At 39.5% G+C, this 18600-nt stretch overlaps 1 protein-coding gene across 1 annotated transcript in view; it reads right to left on the bottom strand.

Moving 5' to 3' along the window:
* Nucleotides 1-18600, bottom strand: part of clcn1b (chloride channel, voltage-sensitive 1b) — a 29504-nt gene that overhangs the window by 4420 nt on the left and 6484 nt on the right. Inside the window, exons 2-15 of the mRNA XM_035672581.1 lie at nucleotides 13063-13285; nucleotides 11197-11328; nucleotides 10906-11034; nucleotides 10585-10718; nucleotides 10102-10179; nucleotides 5961-6039; nucleotides 3988-4113; nucleotides 3213-3297; nucleotides 2949-3050; nucleotides 2401-2485; nucleotides 1374-1529; nucleotides 1192-1261; nucleotides 991-1101; nucleotides 164-377 (exon numbers count right to left, since the gene is read on the bottom strand). Coding sequence (XP_035528474.1) covers nucleotides 164-377; nucleotides 991-1101; nucleotides 1192-1261; nucleotides 1374-1529; nucleotides 2401-2485; nucleotides 2949-3050; nucleotides 3213-3297; nucleotides 3988-4113; nucleotides 5961-6039; nucleotides 10102-10179; nucleotides 10585-10718; nucleotides 10906-11034; nucleotides 11197-11328; nucleotides 13063-13285 — 1724 coding nt within the window. The remainder of the gene's footprint in view (nucleotides 1-163; nucleotides 378-990; nucleotides 1102-1191; nucleotides 1262-1373; nucleotides 1530-2400; nucleotides 2486-2948; nucleotides 3051-3212; nucleotides 3298-3987; nucleotides 4114-5960; nucleotides 6040-10101; nucleotides 10180-10584; nucleotides 10719-10905; nucleotides 11035-11196; nucleotides 11329-13062; nucleotides 13286-18600) is intronic.

The raw sequence follows: 18600 nt of genomic DNA, 5'->3' as shown, positions 1-18600 counted from the left end.
TTTGAATCCAACCTTCGGCCCCTTGCTGAGTGTCATCCCCTCTCTCTACCCCCCTTTCCTGTCTATCTTCGGCTGTCCCTATCAATAAAGGCAATAAAAGGCCCAAAAAATAACTTTAAAGAAAATAAATAAAAAATAAGGGTTCTCTCTCTTTTAACTTTACCTGATGTGCCCGAGGGCCAGCTCAGGCAGGTAGGGCAGCTTCTTCACCTGGATGATGGAGTCGTAGAGAGAAGGCTGCAGACCCTGGGCCACCATGTTTGCTAGGATGACCGCCACCATCATGGGCAGGATGTGGGAGATTTGACCGGTCAGCTCGAAGCAGATTACTGCAGTGGAAACCGTATGTGTGACAGCTCCCGTCATCGCTGCCGCTCCTGACAGAAGGCAGAATGCAGGATATGTAGTAAGGATAAAGTACTATTCCTCCATATGATTCTTCTGTACCTGTAAAATATCCAAATTTGGGCTTGAAATGTAATACTTCTTATAATATAGTATCTATTATATCCATTTATTTTCTAACCTGCTTAGGGTCAGAGGCTGAAGTCTGTCCCAGCACATAGGCAAAAATTACTAAAATGTATCTGATAATCTCATAATGAAAAAGATGAAATCCATTCATTTTTGTGGTGAAACACACAGTGTGGTTACAACACTGAGTTTGACATCAAAGTCAAGAGTTTTTAATTACTTTAAAGGTTTAATTTGTGGAAATTCAAATGTTTTTTGGCTAATATTATAAATTCACGTTCAAAATGACACTGTATACTGGACTCATTTTGAACAACATGCTACAAGGTCAAGTAAAAATGGAGAAACTGTTTCTAAACTAAAGCTAGATCACCATATTTGAAGTGGAGGAAGATAAGTTTACATGTCAGGACAGAGAGAAGTCCAGAATGGTAAATTTGGATCTACATGTCTTCAATAAGGCTCAGGGTCTATGGGAACCTAAGTTTGAGAATAACCTAAGATTAGTAGACTGACCAATGACAGCGTAACCTCCCGGCAGGATGCGGTAGACTATCCCATCAAAGAGGATTCCATTTGGGAAAAGAGTGGCCATGATCTCTCCCACGAGGCGACCGAAGGCAGCTCCTTGAGAAGAGAGATAAGACACGCTGGTAAAGACAAATTGAACTGAAGCTCAGCAGGAGATACTGCACTCGCGTTACAAAATCCTCTTACCTAATATGAACACTGGCATAAAGGCACCCGAGGGGATGGGCATCGTGGTGGAAACTGCTGACATCCAGAACTGCAACACAAAAACAGGATCAAAGTAGGATCGAAACCAATCCCAGGGTTTCTTCTTTTTCACATATATTTTCAAGGCAACATGTATTGTACACTGCAAGAGGGAGAAATACCTTCATGACACAGAAGAGGAGGAGGATGACAAAGACGCTGACGTGTGGATGGAGCCACGCAGATGAGCGACCCAGGCCAGGGGGAGCAGGAGATCCTGAGATTTTGGTCCAGGTGAAATTATCAAACAGGGAGTTGATGCACTCCCTGGGCATCAGCTGCCAGAAGGGATAGACACACATAAACAAACTGAGCTTTTCACATGAATCTTTTAAAAAAAAAAAGTCACAGTCTGTAGTAATACCAGGAACAGTACAACAGATTCAATGAAGGAAAAAAGGTCCCAAAACTTCATTCAACTGAACTGATATAAATATAAATGAAAAACTGATTACATCCTATTGTTGTTTTAGTCAAGTGGTCTGACAAAAAGTATATAACACTCACTCCTCTGCTCATTAAATTACACTGGCTGCCTGTATCACAACGGATCAATTTTAAAAAGTCACAAAGATCCTTTAAAGAACTTCATAACCTATCCCCTTGCTCATCTCACAGACCTGTTTCGGACTTACACTCCCTCCCACTGACAGACATCAACCTCAGCACAATGGGTGCCAGCACTTTCTCATATGTTGCATCTAAACTGTGAAACTCTCCCTCACATCTGTACACTGGAATCTATTATAGACTTTAAAACTGCTCTTGAAACCCATCTTTTTAAACTAGCCTACTAGCAGTTTAAGTAAATGAACTGCCTCTTATTTTATTTTATAATATACATTTTTATCTTATTGCAAATTTCTTTTGTTGTATTGTTGATCGTAATGATGTTGTATTACTTTGTTGTTGATTGTATTGTTGTTTTATATGATGAAATACACATACATACATTATCAAAAAAAAAGTAAAAACTACATATTTAATATATACTGTACAGTATACACGTAAAATACACGTAGGATTAAGGATTTGTTTCTTATGAGCAACTGAATTTTCTTTGCTGACCCCCTTTTTCAAAAATATCATAAGTATTAATGAACACACATCAAAAAGAAGTCTGGGAGCATAAAATTGATTCAGTCTAACCTCTCCTGCCATAAACTGTCCAAATCCAGGAGGAAATGTGAATGTGGCGATGATCAGCGTCACTGCACCTGGATAGATCAATCGACTGGGAGTACAAAGAAAAGCACACACAGTCATGAACAGGAAGCCTAATGTATTCTCAGAAACCTCCAACATGGCAAAATAAGTGATATAACAGAAATAACTGTCTCAGTACAAGTGTGTATCACAACTGTACGACTCTCCTGCTGTTGCTGCTAGCCTCTCTAATGGTGGAGGGTAATGTTCCCTGACTGCTGAGTCTCACCACAGGATAAGTGAATCTCCACATTGAGTGAATAACTGGCTGAAAGGTTGTTAAGGCTTTGCTGCTGTACTGGCCAGTGTTGTGAGACTGATGAGTTTGGGGAGTGGAGTTGAGACACATTAAGAGGAATTGGGTTTGAATGCGCAAACGGTTTGAGTTCCTTGAAACAGTGTCTGCTACCAGAAGCACTGTAGTTTAAAAGTGCCTCTTTAATCCACAGCAGCAGGGAGTGCATGGTGGTGCTTGTGTGTTGGGATCTCACTGTTTGGTGAGGAAGCGTGTGAGCGCTGTCGGTCTTCTCATGAAAAGAACCACCTGTCTGTTCAGGTAGACGAAGAACGCCCCGAGGAAGCCACAAGAGATCCTAAAAACATGAGGACAAACTTGTTCTTACTGCTCGACCTGCACAAGGTCTGAGAAAACAATGAGATATTGTATGGACACAGTATGCTGTGTGTGTAATATAACTGGTAAGACTATTTTTATACACAGTGGTGTACACACGTGTATTCATAAATATCCTCACCCTATTATTGCGAATGCAGGCAGCTCCTGCAGGTCAAAGGGGAAATCCATCCGGAAGTTAGTTTTGAAGAGAGCTGTGATTGTGACTGAGAGAAAATGATAAACATCAAACAAATGTAACTTCAGTCTCTCATTTCTGTGCTCAGTATGTTGAGTTTGCTGAGTTCACAATGTCAGAACATAAAACTAACAAGATTATGAAACAGAGGATAAAACATTTTAACAGCACTCCCAGGCAGTGGATACAAGCTACACACAGACACAGAACAACATTATCATCCCACTGGAGTCTGTTCATGTCCACCTGATGAATTTGAGTCCAATATTTATGTCTTTTTACCTGTTTTCTCCTGAAATATCTGACTAATTAAGAACTTTGTCTGTGTCCTGTTTGGTGCTGGGCAGGTAGCATACAAGCTGTGTAAAAATGAGATTTACTACTGACCTCTGTTTGGGAAGATAAATATTAGATGTCTTGTTGAGTAAGAGTGGATTGATGTTTTTATATATACATAATTACTATAAACGTTAAGAAGTTAATGTAATAAAGGAAATAAAGGGTGCAGGGATTTTAATACAAGTAGTGAGTATTTTATTCTATGGTGTATACTGTAGTTGATGACTTGAATCATTTCTGGTTTATCTAAAGAAGCAAATATTACTTAGCTGTCATATTCAGCTACTTTCCATAAAATGCCAGCTCAGCAGTCTTTTACAACAGTGTGTGTGTGTGTGTGTGTGTGTGTTTGTGTGTGTGTGTCCATACTGCTTCTCACCAGCATCCTTGTTCCAAACAGAGAGCACCCTGAATATGAAGGCGCTGAATGTGGCGGCAAAATATCCCCGCCAGTAATTCCTCACCGCAAAGTAGGTAGACGTGACCTCAATACTGAACAACACCCCTGGTGGTGGTGGACAGAGAGAAAGAGAGAGAAAGAGAGAGAGAGAGAGAGAGAGAGGAGGACAAGGGCAGAGAAGTGGAGACCGTAGGCCCAGACGCGAGAGACGAGAGAGAGAGAGAAGAGAAGAGAGAGAGAGAAGAGGGAGGAGAAGGAACGACAGATGAGAGGAAGGAAAGAGAAAGAGGAGGAGAAAGAAGGATGAGAGAAACAAGAAACAGAGAAACAGGGAAAGGAGAGAAGAGAGAGAGAAAGGAGAGGAGACAAGTTAAATAAAACAGAATTTTAGGTCCAAAATCCTTTGAAATGAGGGTGTAATTACACACACACAGGAGAAAACCACAGGAGTGAATACACACACTTGTAACACAACCCAAACACACACTTAACACTTACACACACAACACGCCCTCTCTCTCTCGTCTCTCTCTCATCTCTCTCTCTCACACACACACACAGACTCTTTCTCTCTCTCTCGCGTCTCCCACAAACAACAACACAACACACAGGGACATAATCAGCATATGAAGCAGGAATTCTGACAAGATAAAACAGCTGAACAAAAGACAAGGTTGAAATAAAGAACATTTATGCAGCTAACAATATCTTTTTTAATTTCTTTGGTGATTGATGTCTTATTATGTGTTTTTTGGTTTTGTATATTAATAGACATTGAGTGGGCTGCCATTAACATCAATCATTATTGAATAATAGTTTGTTCTATCAAAATATCAGAAATATTACAGTTCCAGTTTCCCAAAGTGGAAGTTAGCTATTCAAAGTAACTTGTTTTGTCCTCACCAACAGGTCCAGTTCTCTTTTAAAACTTTAAGGTTATCAATTAATTATCACAACTTGCTGCCTGTCCATCTGGCAGGAGGTACAGATCAGGTACCCGACACATGTAACCACACAGTGACATCACAGGGTACCGGAAGTACACCTGTACATCACTGCCGCAAGGTTAAACCACTAGAGGTCAGCAAAAACAAGATTTTCGGGGTGTGTTACGTTACTCTTTAACAGACTGGCATTACGGAAATATATTACCAAAGAGCAGTGATAAATTGATTTTCCAACTGGAAAATGTGGCTCAGGATCTTGGTCACTAGTCTTTAAACCAACAAGTCTGTCTATGTTATGCATTTATGTAAATAAACATTCACCAGCTGATGTCATTATTGGATGTTTTAAAGATGAAAATACTAATATAAGGTGCAATACCTGGGTCAATGTGCAATTCACTCGATTATTATGTCACTTTGTATTTACCTATAACTTTTGCCACACCACAATCTTAAAACTCCTTACTATTTAATTTCTGTTTTATTGAAATCTTATTATATCTCTTAGGCTCTTTTATTTCCATTTTTATTTTTACTATGTGTATATACCTATACATTTATTTCTATTCTATATATTGTGTTAGATATTGTATATAAGTACAATTTCTTCTCTAACAAATTTCCCCCCAGGGATCAATAATGTATTTCTGATTCTGATAACAATACAATATTGTGGACCCCAGGAAGACTAGCTGTGCTTTAGGGCAGAGTGGATGGGGATCCTAACAAATAAATAAAAATGTTAATATCAGTATTGGTCGGGCTTTATTCTTATATCTTACAATGTCTCAAGACCAGCAACTGTACAAGGTCTTTGCCAAAATAAAATACAGTCTAAATGAATAACTTAACAAAGAATAAGGAAACAATAGTTGTAGTAGATAGTTTTCAATACTCTGTGCTACTGACACATTTCAGGTATGGCCTCAGTACAGTATGATCCAGTATAGAGGGATGTTTGGTGCAGAAGTTTTGGTTGTATGAGGTGTGCAAGTTGTACAGTACCTCCTAGTGGAGTGCCGAAACAGCATCCCACCCCCACGGCACAGCCAACAGTCAGAATATCTGTGTAACCATAAGGGTTCTACTGACACAGAAAACAGCGGAAAAAACAAGAGGGAAATAAAGGGGTGAGAGAGGGATGAAAGGCGTAAGATGATGAAGGGGGAAAATGAAGTTGACAAAAGGGGAGACAGAAAGACAGGAGAGTGAGTTGGAGAAAGAGAGAATAAAAGATCAAGGTGAAGCGGACGTAATGGGGAATCACAGGGGGAGAATTGACAGAGGGGAAGCAAAGTGGAATAAAGTGAATAAATAATGCTCACTGAAGTTTGGTAAAAAAGAAAAAGAAAAAAGTGATAAAGAAGGAGTAAAATCACATCAAGAGAATGTATAGCAGAGGATGCACATGCCAATGAGAGTAATCAGGAGAAGCAATTAAGCAATCAGGAAACAAACCCAGTGGTCACACTGTCCTTAGAGACAGATCCCTGCAGCTGATTGCAGACCAAAAAAATTAAGGGTATAATAAACTGATTAATCAAGACCTTGAACTATAAGGTTACATGTAACTTTTTTTAAATCTTAGTTGAGTTAGTCTGGTCTTTGTTGTATTATCTTTTTAGACGAATATATTTTTTAATCTGTGACTTACTGAAAATGCAGTCAGACTTTGAATCTCACGACTTTAGCAAAACACTGATGCAGAGAGGAACTTATAATTCAAGGCCTGTATGCAGTGTTGTGGGCAATCTGAAAAAAATAATATTGATTTACTTTGAATTCATCACTGCTGACACTGGTCTGAGGTTAGATTTGAATTGGAATAGTTTGGGAAATACATTTATTTGTGTTTCAGTCACGAGTTAGGTGAGAGGATTGAAACTACTCTATGGGGAACATGAAGCTAGGGTATATAGCTGGGAGTCAGTTAGCTTAGCATAAAGACTGGAAGCAAAGGGAAACAGCTAGCCTGGCTTTCTCCAAGGTAAAAAACCAGCACTTATAAAACTATTTTATATTCTATTTCATAAGTCCTTTTATTGTTTTATGTAAACAAAAACAAAAACAGTAGTTGTAGAAGTTGTTGGTTTTAGTGTGCTGAAACTCTTGGCCACGTTTCCAGGCAACAGGTCTCTGCTTCCTAGCAACCACAAAGTGGCCACAGTGTTTTCATGTTATTCATTTTTTATGTTACACATTTGTAGTGATTCAAAGTGAAAACAGATACAAACCATTTACAGCTCCTTTTACATTTGTAAAATTTGCGGCCATGTTTCCAGTGGTTTGCTGATACTTTGTAGTTCTTATCGCCACGGTCTGAACAATATGACAGGAACACGCCATTAATTAGACAGTGGTTCTCAACCTGAGGGTCAATACCTCTGCAGGGGTTGTGGGAAAATGTCTGGGGGTCACTAAAAGGTTAGAAATTGTGTAAATAAAATAACGGAAGAAGAGACGGGAAGCAGCTCTCAGTGATGTGGTCCCTTTAATGATATTAAACACGGGACAAGAACTCAAAAACACAGTAAAGATGATTTTGTTGTGATTCTACATGGTTGGGAATGAGTGTTAGAGGTGCCGATAGGTGGATTTGTTTACCCTCGGCAAGAACCAGGCTAATAGCTTTTCTCCTGCTTTCAGTCTTTATGCTAAGCTAAAATAACTACCTGCTCGCTTTAGCTTAATATTGAGAGTACAGACATAGGAGTGGTGTCTATCTTCTCATCTCACTGTCAGCAGGAAAGCCAGTAAGTGTATTTCCCAAAATGTTGAACTATTCCTTTAAAGTGCAATCCCAGGCTCAGCTACAGTATTATTGACAGGTTAATCTGCATGTTTAAATATTCATTCAGTTTTATTCATCACTTGTAATGCAGGACACTGGTCTGAGGTCAGATTGAACCTCCATGTGTTGATGATGTTATTTCAGGGGGACAAAGCTGACTGGAGACTTGTGCCTGAGCGAGTCAGGGGGGCAAGAGCAGGGCGGGACTTGCCTCCCACGGGGGCAGCGAAACAGGTGGCCACTCCCACGGCACACGCACACACCAACAGGTCCTGGTTATGGGTGCCATTCTGGGGTTAAGGTTCAAAAGGTGGAGACGGAGGGAGGGGAGAGAGGGAGGAGGACAAACAGGGATGAATGAGAAAGCCGAGGGGAGGTGGAGATAGAGAGAGCAGGGAAAAAGGGAGACAGGGATATGGGAGGTCACTGTTAATACACATGCCAGACATTACCATCACACTATTAATACAGTGAGACATAAACACAGACGAGGTGCGAGGGGCGAGCCAAAACAAAGACATGAGAAACAGGGAGGGGAGGGAAGGGTGTGAGCTGGGTGGGAGAGAGACAGATGGGGTACAACAGTCACAGGGTTCCCACTTTCTCTTCATCAAATTCAGGGACATTTAAATACATTTCAAGGACTCAAAGCATGTTTGGCAAACAGTCCTCATTTTTAATTTAAAACCCTGTCAAGTAAAATAAATGATGGTAAAGTAATTTAAAAGTGTTGATAAAACAGACTGACAGACTGTGTATGATATTTTCAAGGTCATCCCGTCATTTAAGAGCATCTGCAGCCACACTAGCCACTCTGTAAGACTGCTTTGAGCTAAATGCTAAAATCAGAATGCTAACATGCTCACAGTGACGATGCTTACATGCTGATGTAAACGATAAAAGATAATGCTAATGCTAAAAATATTCTTCTCCAGCTGACTTTGTAGTATTACAGATTATTCATTTTAAAACAATATTAATAATAAACTTGATTTATATAGCACTTTTCATAACTGCTGTACAAAGAAAAAAAAGATAGATAAGATAAGATGACAATATGGTGACATGAGCGCTGAAGTAATAAAACGATGGAACGAGTAAGAACAAATAAATAAGAATAAAAACACGACAAATGGAAGAAGAGATTTAAAAGAACCAATAGAGATGTAGTGTGTCTGAGTTCACTGGGCAGTGAGGTCCATATTGTGGAGGCTCTAATGGCAAAAGCTTCATTGCCTTTTGTCACATACCGTGACCAGCAGGGCTGCATCTGCGTATCTCAAGGGTCGAGGGGGCACATATATGAACAATAAATCAGAGATGCATGTGAGAGCAAGTCTGTTTAAAGCTTTAAAAGTGAGTAATAATGTTTTAAAATCAATTAAAAATTTGACAGGGAGCCAATGTAGGGAGGCAAGCTCTGGGGTGATGTGTTCATATTTCCTTGTCCCAGTTACAAGTCAAGCAGCAGCGTCCTGTAACAACTGGAGACGGTGGTGCAGCCCTGGGTGATACCCAAGTAAAGTGCATTGCAGTAATCAAGCCTAGATTAATAAAAGCCTTTACCACTTTTTGCAGATCACCAGAGGATAAAAATGACCTTTGTTGTCACAGTCACAATTTGTGACTTACTTATCAGAACAGAGGTTTGCATCAAATATTACCCCAAGGTTCCTAGCAGCCTGCTTAACATTATCTTGCAGACCACCAAGATTTGCACCATGAGTTTATGGAATTTGGTGAACCAAACAGGATGAGCTCTGATTTATAGAGAGGCAAGTTGTGAGGTTTGCTAGGCTGCTGGGATCTGTGGATTTTAAAGGCATATATAACTGAATGTCATCGGCATAAAAATGGTAGAGAACATCATGTTCTTATGCTTGAGAACCTAAAAGGGTCTTAAATTAGCGATGTTAACATGCTGATTTAGCATGTATACTGTTTTCCCTTGTTCATCATCTTAGTTTAGCTTGTTAGCATGCAACATTTGCTCAGTTGACTACTAAACACAAAGTACAGCTGAAGCTGGTGTGAATGTCATTGGTTTTGCAGTATGCACAATTTTGGGACCATGAATATCTGTACAATGAAAATCCATCCAACAATTGTCGAGATATCTCACCAAAGTGGTGGACTGACCAACCAGTTAACACACATTGCCAGAGTTTGAGTTTCTCAAATCTGAAAATAAAGATTTTTAGGGCCTGTGGGAACCCTGTAATTACACCAAGGACAAACAAAGCAAGTTAATCAAAAAAACTGCATTCCACATCATCATTAGTGCATTAATGGTAGTCATCAAGGAGACAAGGCTTATGGGTAATGTAGGCGGTTTTGGTCAGGGCCTTGGCTTACCTCATAGACTCCAGAGAAGATGGACATGAATCGACTCAACACTGCGGCACAGATACTGGCAATGTGGACAAATGGACCCTGGAGGTGACGGGAGGAAATCACTGACACAGATGAGCGACATGTAATGTTCAGTATAGTCAGACATTGACTATTGTCTATAAAACAGGGAGTTTAAATGTTGTATCTAAATCTATAAATCACTGTATAATTGCTGAACGTGACAGTTGCCCTGCTACTGTAATGGGGAAAATGAATGTACTCCTTTGCTGAGGACTTGAATAATTTGCTTCAATCCCGTGAGAGGAGGGAGAGAGGAAAAACATGACAGAAGATGATTTATTATCCTCTAAGATGGGAGAAAAGGCAGACAGAGTGGTGGAGAAAAAAAAAAGAGAGGAAGGAGGATGATATAAGTGATCATCAAGGGTGATAGAAACAGAGAAAACAGGTAGTAAAGAGATGAAAAGGGGGGGGTTTGTTTACTTCTTTGCCTACTGGCATCCCACTGCCCAGGCCAGCAGTCAGCCCGATGACTTTAGCTACAAAGGCTTTGAGGGTCAGATATTCCTTCAGCACTACACCTCTCAGGATGGTTTTCAGCTCGGGAATACCAGAACCTGTAAAGCAAAGATGGAGAAGGAGACTAAACATCTGGGCAAAAGGATAGTGAGTGCAGTAAATAAAGAAAACCGGATAAAATGCTGCTATCCTACAAGAGGAAAACAAACATAAGCAGGTAAAACAGAGGAAAAAAACAGATGCCGAGAGAGGATACCAGAGGCTGACAGATAATTGAGAGCTTACCGATGGCCTGTGGGGAAACCAGGTGACAGAAAAGCGAGGCGAACATGACAAGGATCATGGGATAGCTAACCCAAGCGAGGTACTGGAGCGGCACATTGCCCTTAAGCTCCCCATGTATCCACTTATAGGCTGAAAGAGAGAAAAATGACAGAAATAGAAAGACAAAAGAGGACAGAAATAGTGCATTACACACAGGAGTATAAATGGAATAATTACAGACAGTAGAAACCAGAATCTTGTGTTATCAAACTGTAAATCTGACAGTGATAATCTCTTTGACCTTGGCCTTACCTTGCAGGCTCTTGGCACTGGCGTAATCCATACTCCAGCTGACCAGAGCCATAGTCAGTCCCAGAAGAACCAGGAATATCCAGTCATCCCCCATCTTGTTCACTATGTACCGCCGCACACGAGCCAAACAATCTGGGACAGAGAGACAAAATTAATGATTCATCTTGAATCCATTTATCTCTTGATGTAATTACTGACAGTTAGTTATTGTTACAGTGCCTGAGAGGGAATCATTCAGTGTGGTTATGGGCATAGTGACGATGCTATTGCTCACCATAAGGGTACATATAATGTCAGTATAGAATGAGCTGAATGGTTTGTCTTTTTTTACATTTACAAATGAATGTATGTGCGCTAATCCAGGCTAAAATAAAAGCAGCATCTCCCTAGTGTAAAAATACTATATTGTATTTCAAAATTGTGCTCAAAGGCACATCCATAGAGTTGCAGTGTGTAGCACTAAGGTATGTGTTTTATTAGTGTATAATGACCTAAATATGGGAGTTGTTATGTTTTTGTTGCCTTAAAATTAGCCATTTTGACTACAAATGCTGCGGTTGTCTTCTGTGGAGTCCGCCATGTTGAACAACCATGTTTCTATAGTGGACAAACCCAAAACTGGCTCTAGATAGGGCCGTTTTGCAGCCACCGTAGTTTTGCCCTCATGCTTGTACAAAGAAGGTTAAGCGAGTGAGTTGCAATCTACAACTACACATGATAAAATTTGATCAAGTTGGGTCAAGTTTAAACATACAGGATCCTACACTTCCCATAACGCAACTCAAGTATACCTGTACAATGTAATGCAATCCCATCCTCAAACAAGAAATGTGATGGGTAACAAAATGGCATGACCACCATATGATACAATAAGATAACACCTCTACAAGAGCCTTGCCAGAGAGTTGAATCAACCATTATCTGACTCAGTATTATCATACATGGTACAATTATGTGGTAACTGTGTCAGGTTTGCATTAGATTGTAGAGGTGTTCAACAACTGTAATTAACACTACTACTAATTAGCCAGATAAAAGACCAGCCCCCTTTTCAACAGTGTTAACTTATTAATATATTAATGGAGATGATGAATTCATTGTTTTATTGATCAGAAAATTACTGAGAATCCATCCTGCCAGGCTTCAAGCTATATGCTTGACCGGTCAGCGTCCAATGAGGAACTAACCGCAGCTACGACATGAGCAAAGGGCTTGGTTTAACACTAGGTCTGTGTGAGCAGTGACTGTTTGCTTGAAAACAACAATGGTTGCTAAAACGTTAAGCGTAGATGCTGCTAGCATCAGTTATATCAGAACTGGAAGAAGAACAAAGACCGGCACTAAAGCCTTTTCTCAATGGAAAAGATGTTTTTGCTCTTCCCCCAATTGACTTCTGTAAGAGTTTAACTATGTTATGTGTGACAAACCATCCGGCACAGTCAGGTTAGTACATAAAGGAACTCATGACTTCAGTATGTCTAAAATAGGCCAATCCTGCTGGTGCTAAGTCCAACTGCCTCATGTTCTGTGTGGCAGTCTAATTAAACTAATAGCATCATATTTTATGAGCTCATCGTGTTGCATGTAAAATCGTAGTGTGCAAAGCAACCAGTAACTGAAGCCAGTAGATAAATCCTGCTCTCTCTAGAATGTAGTGTGATGTATTTCACAAAAAAGAGTGCCAGTAGCTCAAAACTGTATTTAGTAAAGATAGTGGTATTTTGTTAATTTTCACCCGTTTCCTGGTAACCACATGAGGTGTCATGGCAACCACTAAAGCATGACCATCGAAACAGTTTTGCCTCTTCTTAGAAGACCTTTTGTAAAGCATTTGAACGTGGGCATTTGAATAGAATAACCAGTCACCTTGGCATTTGGAGTAGGGACGAGGCTTCTTGGTAGAAGAGGCGTGGCTTTGATGAGACTCCAAGCTCATGGGGTGATGATGGTGATGCCGCCGGCCATGGCCTCTGCGGCCGGTGGCTGTGGAGTTCTCTCCTGCTTGTCTCCTCCATTGTCTCTCTGTCAGCAAACGGGCAGCCTCCCGTCGGGCGAAGTTTCCCAGCTGCTCCCTGTATTCACCGTACAGCTGTAACCGAGGGGAAACACTGACAATCACTTTGACACAAAAAGTCATAGAAATCATATGTTTCTTGGGCCTCTCAAGAGAAGGGAAAAAGGATGATAGGAGGAGGAGGAAGTGAGGGGAAAAGAAGAGAGGGAAGAGAAGGAGAAATACCTCTGAAAACTGAGACTTGGGAGAAGGATAAAACTAGATCCAGTGCAAAGAGTCTTGAGATAACGAGAAAGAGATGGGGAATGTGCGGCATGTGTGTAAGGGATACACACCAACCTGAATACCCTGGCAGACAGAAATAGACAAAACGGGCATAGAGATCGGAAAAACCCCTCCCTTGAGAGGAGGCAGGGGCTGGAGAGGAGCCAGAGGAAAAGATCCTGGAAGAGAGGACATTCCACATCTTCCCCTTGTCTATGCTTTACACCTACAACCCCACACACACAATGACACACTCAGAAAACACGACACCCTGTCAGTCGTTGTGATCAGTTTGCAGTGTACTCGTTAAAACCATAGAAGCTGTAAAACACTGGAGATCCAGGTGCAGCTACGATGTGCAACTGAAACCTACAGATCACATGCATCCCACCACACAGCAAAGCAAGAGGCTAAATCATAAGGAGGGCTGGCTGCCACACATTTCTGTCTCATGTTCACACAGAGAGCTGACACATCCAACCGTGAGGCCCAGAGAACCAGAACGAAAGCTCAGCTAACTGTGCACAATTGCGTCCACCAATAATTAAACAAAGATGCAACGACAATCTACAATCTCACTTTACACATCACAGAATGACACAGAGAAGCTAGTGTTAATCTGTCTTTTGGTAAGATTTTCTCTAGTGTAAGTGCACAAAAACTGCTTTACATAACCAGTCCACTGTAAACATGAGTCACTACAACCACATGACAAAGTGACTGATATAGAAGTTTATAATTAATACATGAATACGCCACATAGCAGGTGGCCAGCAGTTACACTCTTAAAGGCTCTTGAAAACTTTCAATGCCTCTAAATCATGCAGCACGTTATTTTAAACCTCACTAAACACCGCAAACCACAAACTGTTATTCAGAACAATGTGGCACTGCTAACAGCTTTCATGAGCCCCAGTGCAACAAGTGTTTGTTGCATTATCTTTGTGCTTGCACGCTAAAACCTGAGCTAACAGTAGACCAGTGATGAGTAATACAAAGAAATGCAAATCACTATTTTTAATCACTTTTAATAATTTGGCAAAGTTCTGGTTGAATATTACTTCAAGAATAACTTATTGATGCCTATAATTCAAAAGACACTAAAGACCTCACATGGAAATTATACAAAGGCTTCACCTCAATTAATAAAAAAATCAACCAATTACATACATCAGCACTGAGAAAAGGAAACTAAAATAGCAATAACAGACGAAACGTGGCTTTAGTAGGAGAAAACCAGTCTACTGCAGTAACTCCTTGTTTTGAGATTCATGCTGTGAAAAAATCTGATCAGTTTCTTTATCAGCCCCAACCAGAAACCCAAACTAAGAGGGTCTCAACAAGACGGAGTGTGGATCAGTTTCAGCAGACAATTCTAATATTTTTAGTGGACCATTTAGTCTCAGAGATTATGGACCTAAAATCTGATTTATCTTTTACCTTTTTGTACCTTGGAATTATTCCTAAAGCTCCTGAAGTAAAATTGATACATAAATTCTGAAGATTTTCATGGCTGCAAGTGAAAAACAATTACAAACTCTATCAACTCTATCTGCTTAATGGACAAAATTACACTGAGAAAAATGGGATTGTATAACCATCTAGATTTTTTTTTCAGAAATATTTCATATGCATTATGAACCTGTGCCTTTTTGCTCTTCTCTTAATTTCACTGGTTGCACTGTAGTATTGTGCCAGACTTCATCTGTTTTATGTTCATGCAAAAACTATAATAAAAAAAAAAATTAAAGTATACAAAAAAGTGTTTTGGGGGGATATACATTTTTTTCATTTATACAAAAAGATGATAAAAACATTTAAAAATGACATTGTGGAATGTCTTGTTGTGTTGTAAGCAAAGGAAATGGCAAATTATAAATTATAACATAGACAGACTGCTGAGTTAGATGAACTAAAGCATATTTATCCAGGAATTAAATTAATCTTTGTTGGTCCTTCAGATATTCAATTCAGGAATTTGGCTAGAATCCTATTTGAGTGAATTGTATATAAGTATGTATGTGTAATGTAATATGTTTAATGTACTGTATACTATATATACAATAGCCGTTTGTTCAGTATATTCTTTTAATTCTTATTCTTGTCAAGAACTAAATAAAATAAATCTATAGAGCCAAAAATCACAGTCACACTGTTGCACAAACAACCCATTAAAGCAATAATTGGAAAAGATAAATCAATTAAAATATGTAAACAGATCCACTAAAATAACTTGTGGAGATTAAAGAAAAAGAACACAGGACACAGCAGAGAATTAAAAAAATCACCCGTCCACCATCTGAGCAGACGGAGCCTTTGGTCCTCGGGTCTTTACCTGTTCCTCATCACTTGTCTTTAGCATGATGTGGTAGCAGCTCTGTTCCTGTTCTGTCTCCTGTCCAACACTGCAGACAACCTCACCACCACCTCCACCATGCTACACATTAACACCAAAGCCCTAATCCATCAACATCATCAAACAGGCGCTGGCACCAGGCGCCATCAAAACCAGGGACAGTAACAAGAGGAACCTGTGCACTGTGAAGGTGAAACATTTGGCTTCCCATGCCAGGACCTGTCACAACAAAAAAGTACAACCAGAAAATTATAGTCAAATTATAGTTATTTCTACAAACTTTTCTTGCTTTATTGATGGATTTTGGGTGTATTTTTGCATTATCCCAGCCATTTACATCACCTTTCATTTACTATCACTACCCTACAGTAGCTTTTACATTCATTTAACTGGTCTTGTTGTTGAAATGTTTTACAACAAGGGGTCAATAGTACTTTTATTTATTTAGGTAAGCTTTCTTATTCCACACTTTCAGACCCAAATGATGCCAACTCGAGAGACATTATCTGTAGCAATTCATTAAACTTGATGCAGCAGTCTCCTCAAGACTTTAAATCGATAGAGTTCCCCATCAGGACTTCTTTTATGTCTTCAATGATGAAAACTTTACTTTCCTCAATTTCAAAAGTCCTCAATTTCAAAAGTTTTTCTTAAGGGTTTTTCTTTGCTCCCCACATTTTATTCACTGTTTATAAATATTAATTTATTGTATCATTTGAATGTTGGACATACAAACTGTGACTAAAATAGTAAAAAGGATTCATCACACAAAACTACTCACAAAATGCTATTAAGCCTTACTTTTATTATTCATTTTTAGTTTTGTAGTGTATTTCATTCATTAATATTGCTTTAGCAGCTCAGGTGAAATGTATTGTAGTGCAGTAACAATTAGCTCATTAGCAGAAAATCAATCGCCAAATATTTTAATAATCAATTAATCATTCAATCACAGTTGCGTTCAGACTGTTTGTTGTGGTAAAACTGAGAATGCTTTTTTTTTCTGTCCTGTCTATGAGCATGTAAGGGGATGCACTTTTTAGTAAACAGTCCTCCATTTATGTTGTTGAGTTTTGCTTCATGAAGGGAACATTTTTAATTGGCAAGCTTAGGAGAGAAGGTAGAATATTTAGTTGAGCTTTAAAGTAATTTGTAATGAAATGAAATGTCTGACCGCTCCAATTGTACACTTAAAAAATTACTCGAATTTGTAAGACCTAAACTTACTTTAGGTTCAGTTTCAATATTTATGATTTGGTTGAAGCCTTAAATTTGATGTAATGTCAATCAAAAACATTTAGAAGTAAAAATGTCTATTTATCATCAAACATCATGTTCTACTTTCTTTCTACAACAACTCATTTTGGCATCTTGTTAACTCATGAGGGTTGGCCACTTTATGTGCATGGCATGAAAATCATATGCCAAAGATTAACTAACTCCAGTTTCTCAAATATGAGTTTTTTTCTATAATTATAGTTTGAAAAGTTTTGGACTGTTGGTTGGACAAAAGAAGCATTTGAAAGACGTCACCTTGAGTTCTGGGACACGGTGAAGGACGTTTTAAATGTCTTGTAACAATATAACTGAGTTGTAACCCTCATATATTGCCAATGAAGGTCCACTGAATTCTCAATCTGAAAGAGAGAACCAGACAAACTACTGACAGCGTGAGAGAGACAGTGAAAGCTGTGACGTTTCTGTCTCCATCTCTCAACCGTGTGTTTATTTTGTGTCACCATGTAACCTTGTACGTCTGTGCCGCACAGGGCCAAAACATGACATCAGTAACCACCATCTCTCCAACTTTCACACGCTTCTGAACATTGTTTGACTCTCCAACTGTGGAATGACCTTCCCACTCCAAGTCAAGAACACCAGAGGAAATATCACCTCTTCCTCCTCTTACTTAATTTACTCTCAGCAAGATTCCCTCTACCTCCCCTTGTGGCTAATATTATTTTCCAGCACTTTTCTCTCTCTAAGGACACATGAAAGTAGTCAGGCGTTAACAGTACAGCTCTGACGCTTGCACTGCTCATTATTAGTTTCTTGTGCTCGACTGTAAGAACCCAAGCTCTAATGTTGTGCTTATTACAGTCTCATGGGATGAAGAAAATGGAAAAAAGGAAAACATTCCTCCTTTGGCTTTGTTAGTAATACAAAGCCTGTGTTCAATTATGCCTGTGAGCTGTCAAGAATTCATTCATGGATCTGCCCTTTATGAGCCAGCTTTAACAAGGTGATACTACTGTAAAACACATGAAATTCAAGCGGTAAGAAAAAGCAAACAAAAACAGAAACAAGCTTGCAGAGAGAAAGGGAGGAAGAGCTTCAGTCACAGTGAGCGCCGCTAATGGATGCCGAGGTTGAAGGGCAGTGTGACATTGAGAGTTAATTAAAAAAAGAAATAGCACATTCCTGTGTCCCTCATGAGAGGGAGTCAGCTCTGCATATTCATAAATATCTGTGTGTTTGTGCGGGTTTGTAAGCGTGCTAAGTTTGTGTTTGTGTGTGTTTATGAGCTTGCTAAATTAATGTTTGTCTGTGTGTGTGTGTGTTTTATCTAGCCAGCACCTGCCCTGTTAATCCCTGCATGCTTTAACTAATACTACCCGTGTCCATCTCTGTCACAATACACACACACACACACATAGATAGGGACTTCCTGCAGACCGTTGGACACCATGAACACATGACTGTTCAGGTGTTTTCCTGCATTTTGAAGTTCCACTTCTGCAACAATGTGCAATTTAAAAAAAGCCTGAAA

The sequence above is a fragment of the Morone saxatilis genome, unplaced genomic scaffold, assembly GCF_004916995.1.
Source record: "Morone saxatilis isolate NCDOM2014 unplaced genomic scaffold, NCSU_SB_2.0 Contig24, whole genome shotgun sequence".
NCBI classification, from domain to species: Eukaryota; Metazoa; Chordata; class Actinopteri; family Moronidae; genus Morone; species Morone saxatilis.
The sequence above is the reverse complement of the archived record's forward strand: the minus strand, read 5'-3'. Positions and strand labels throughout refer to the sequence as shown.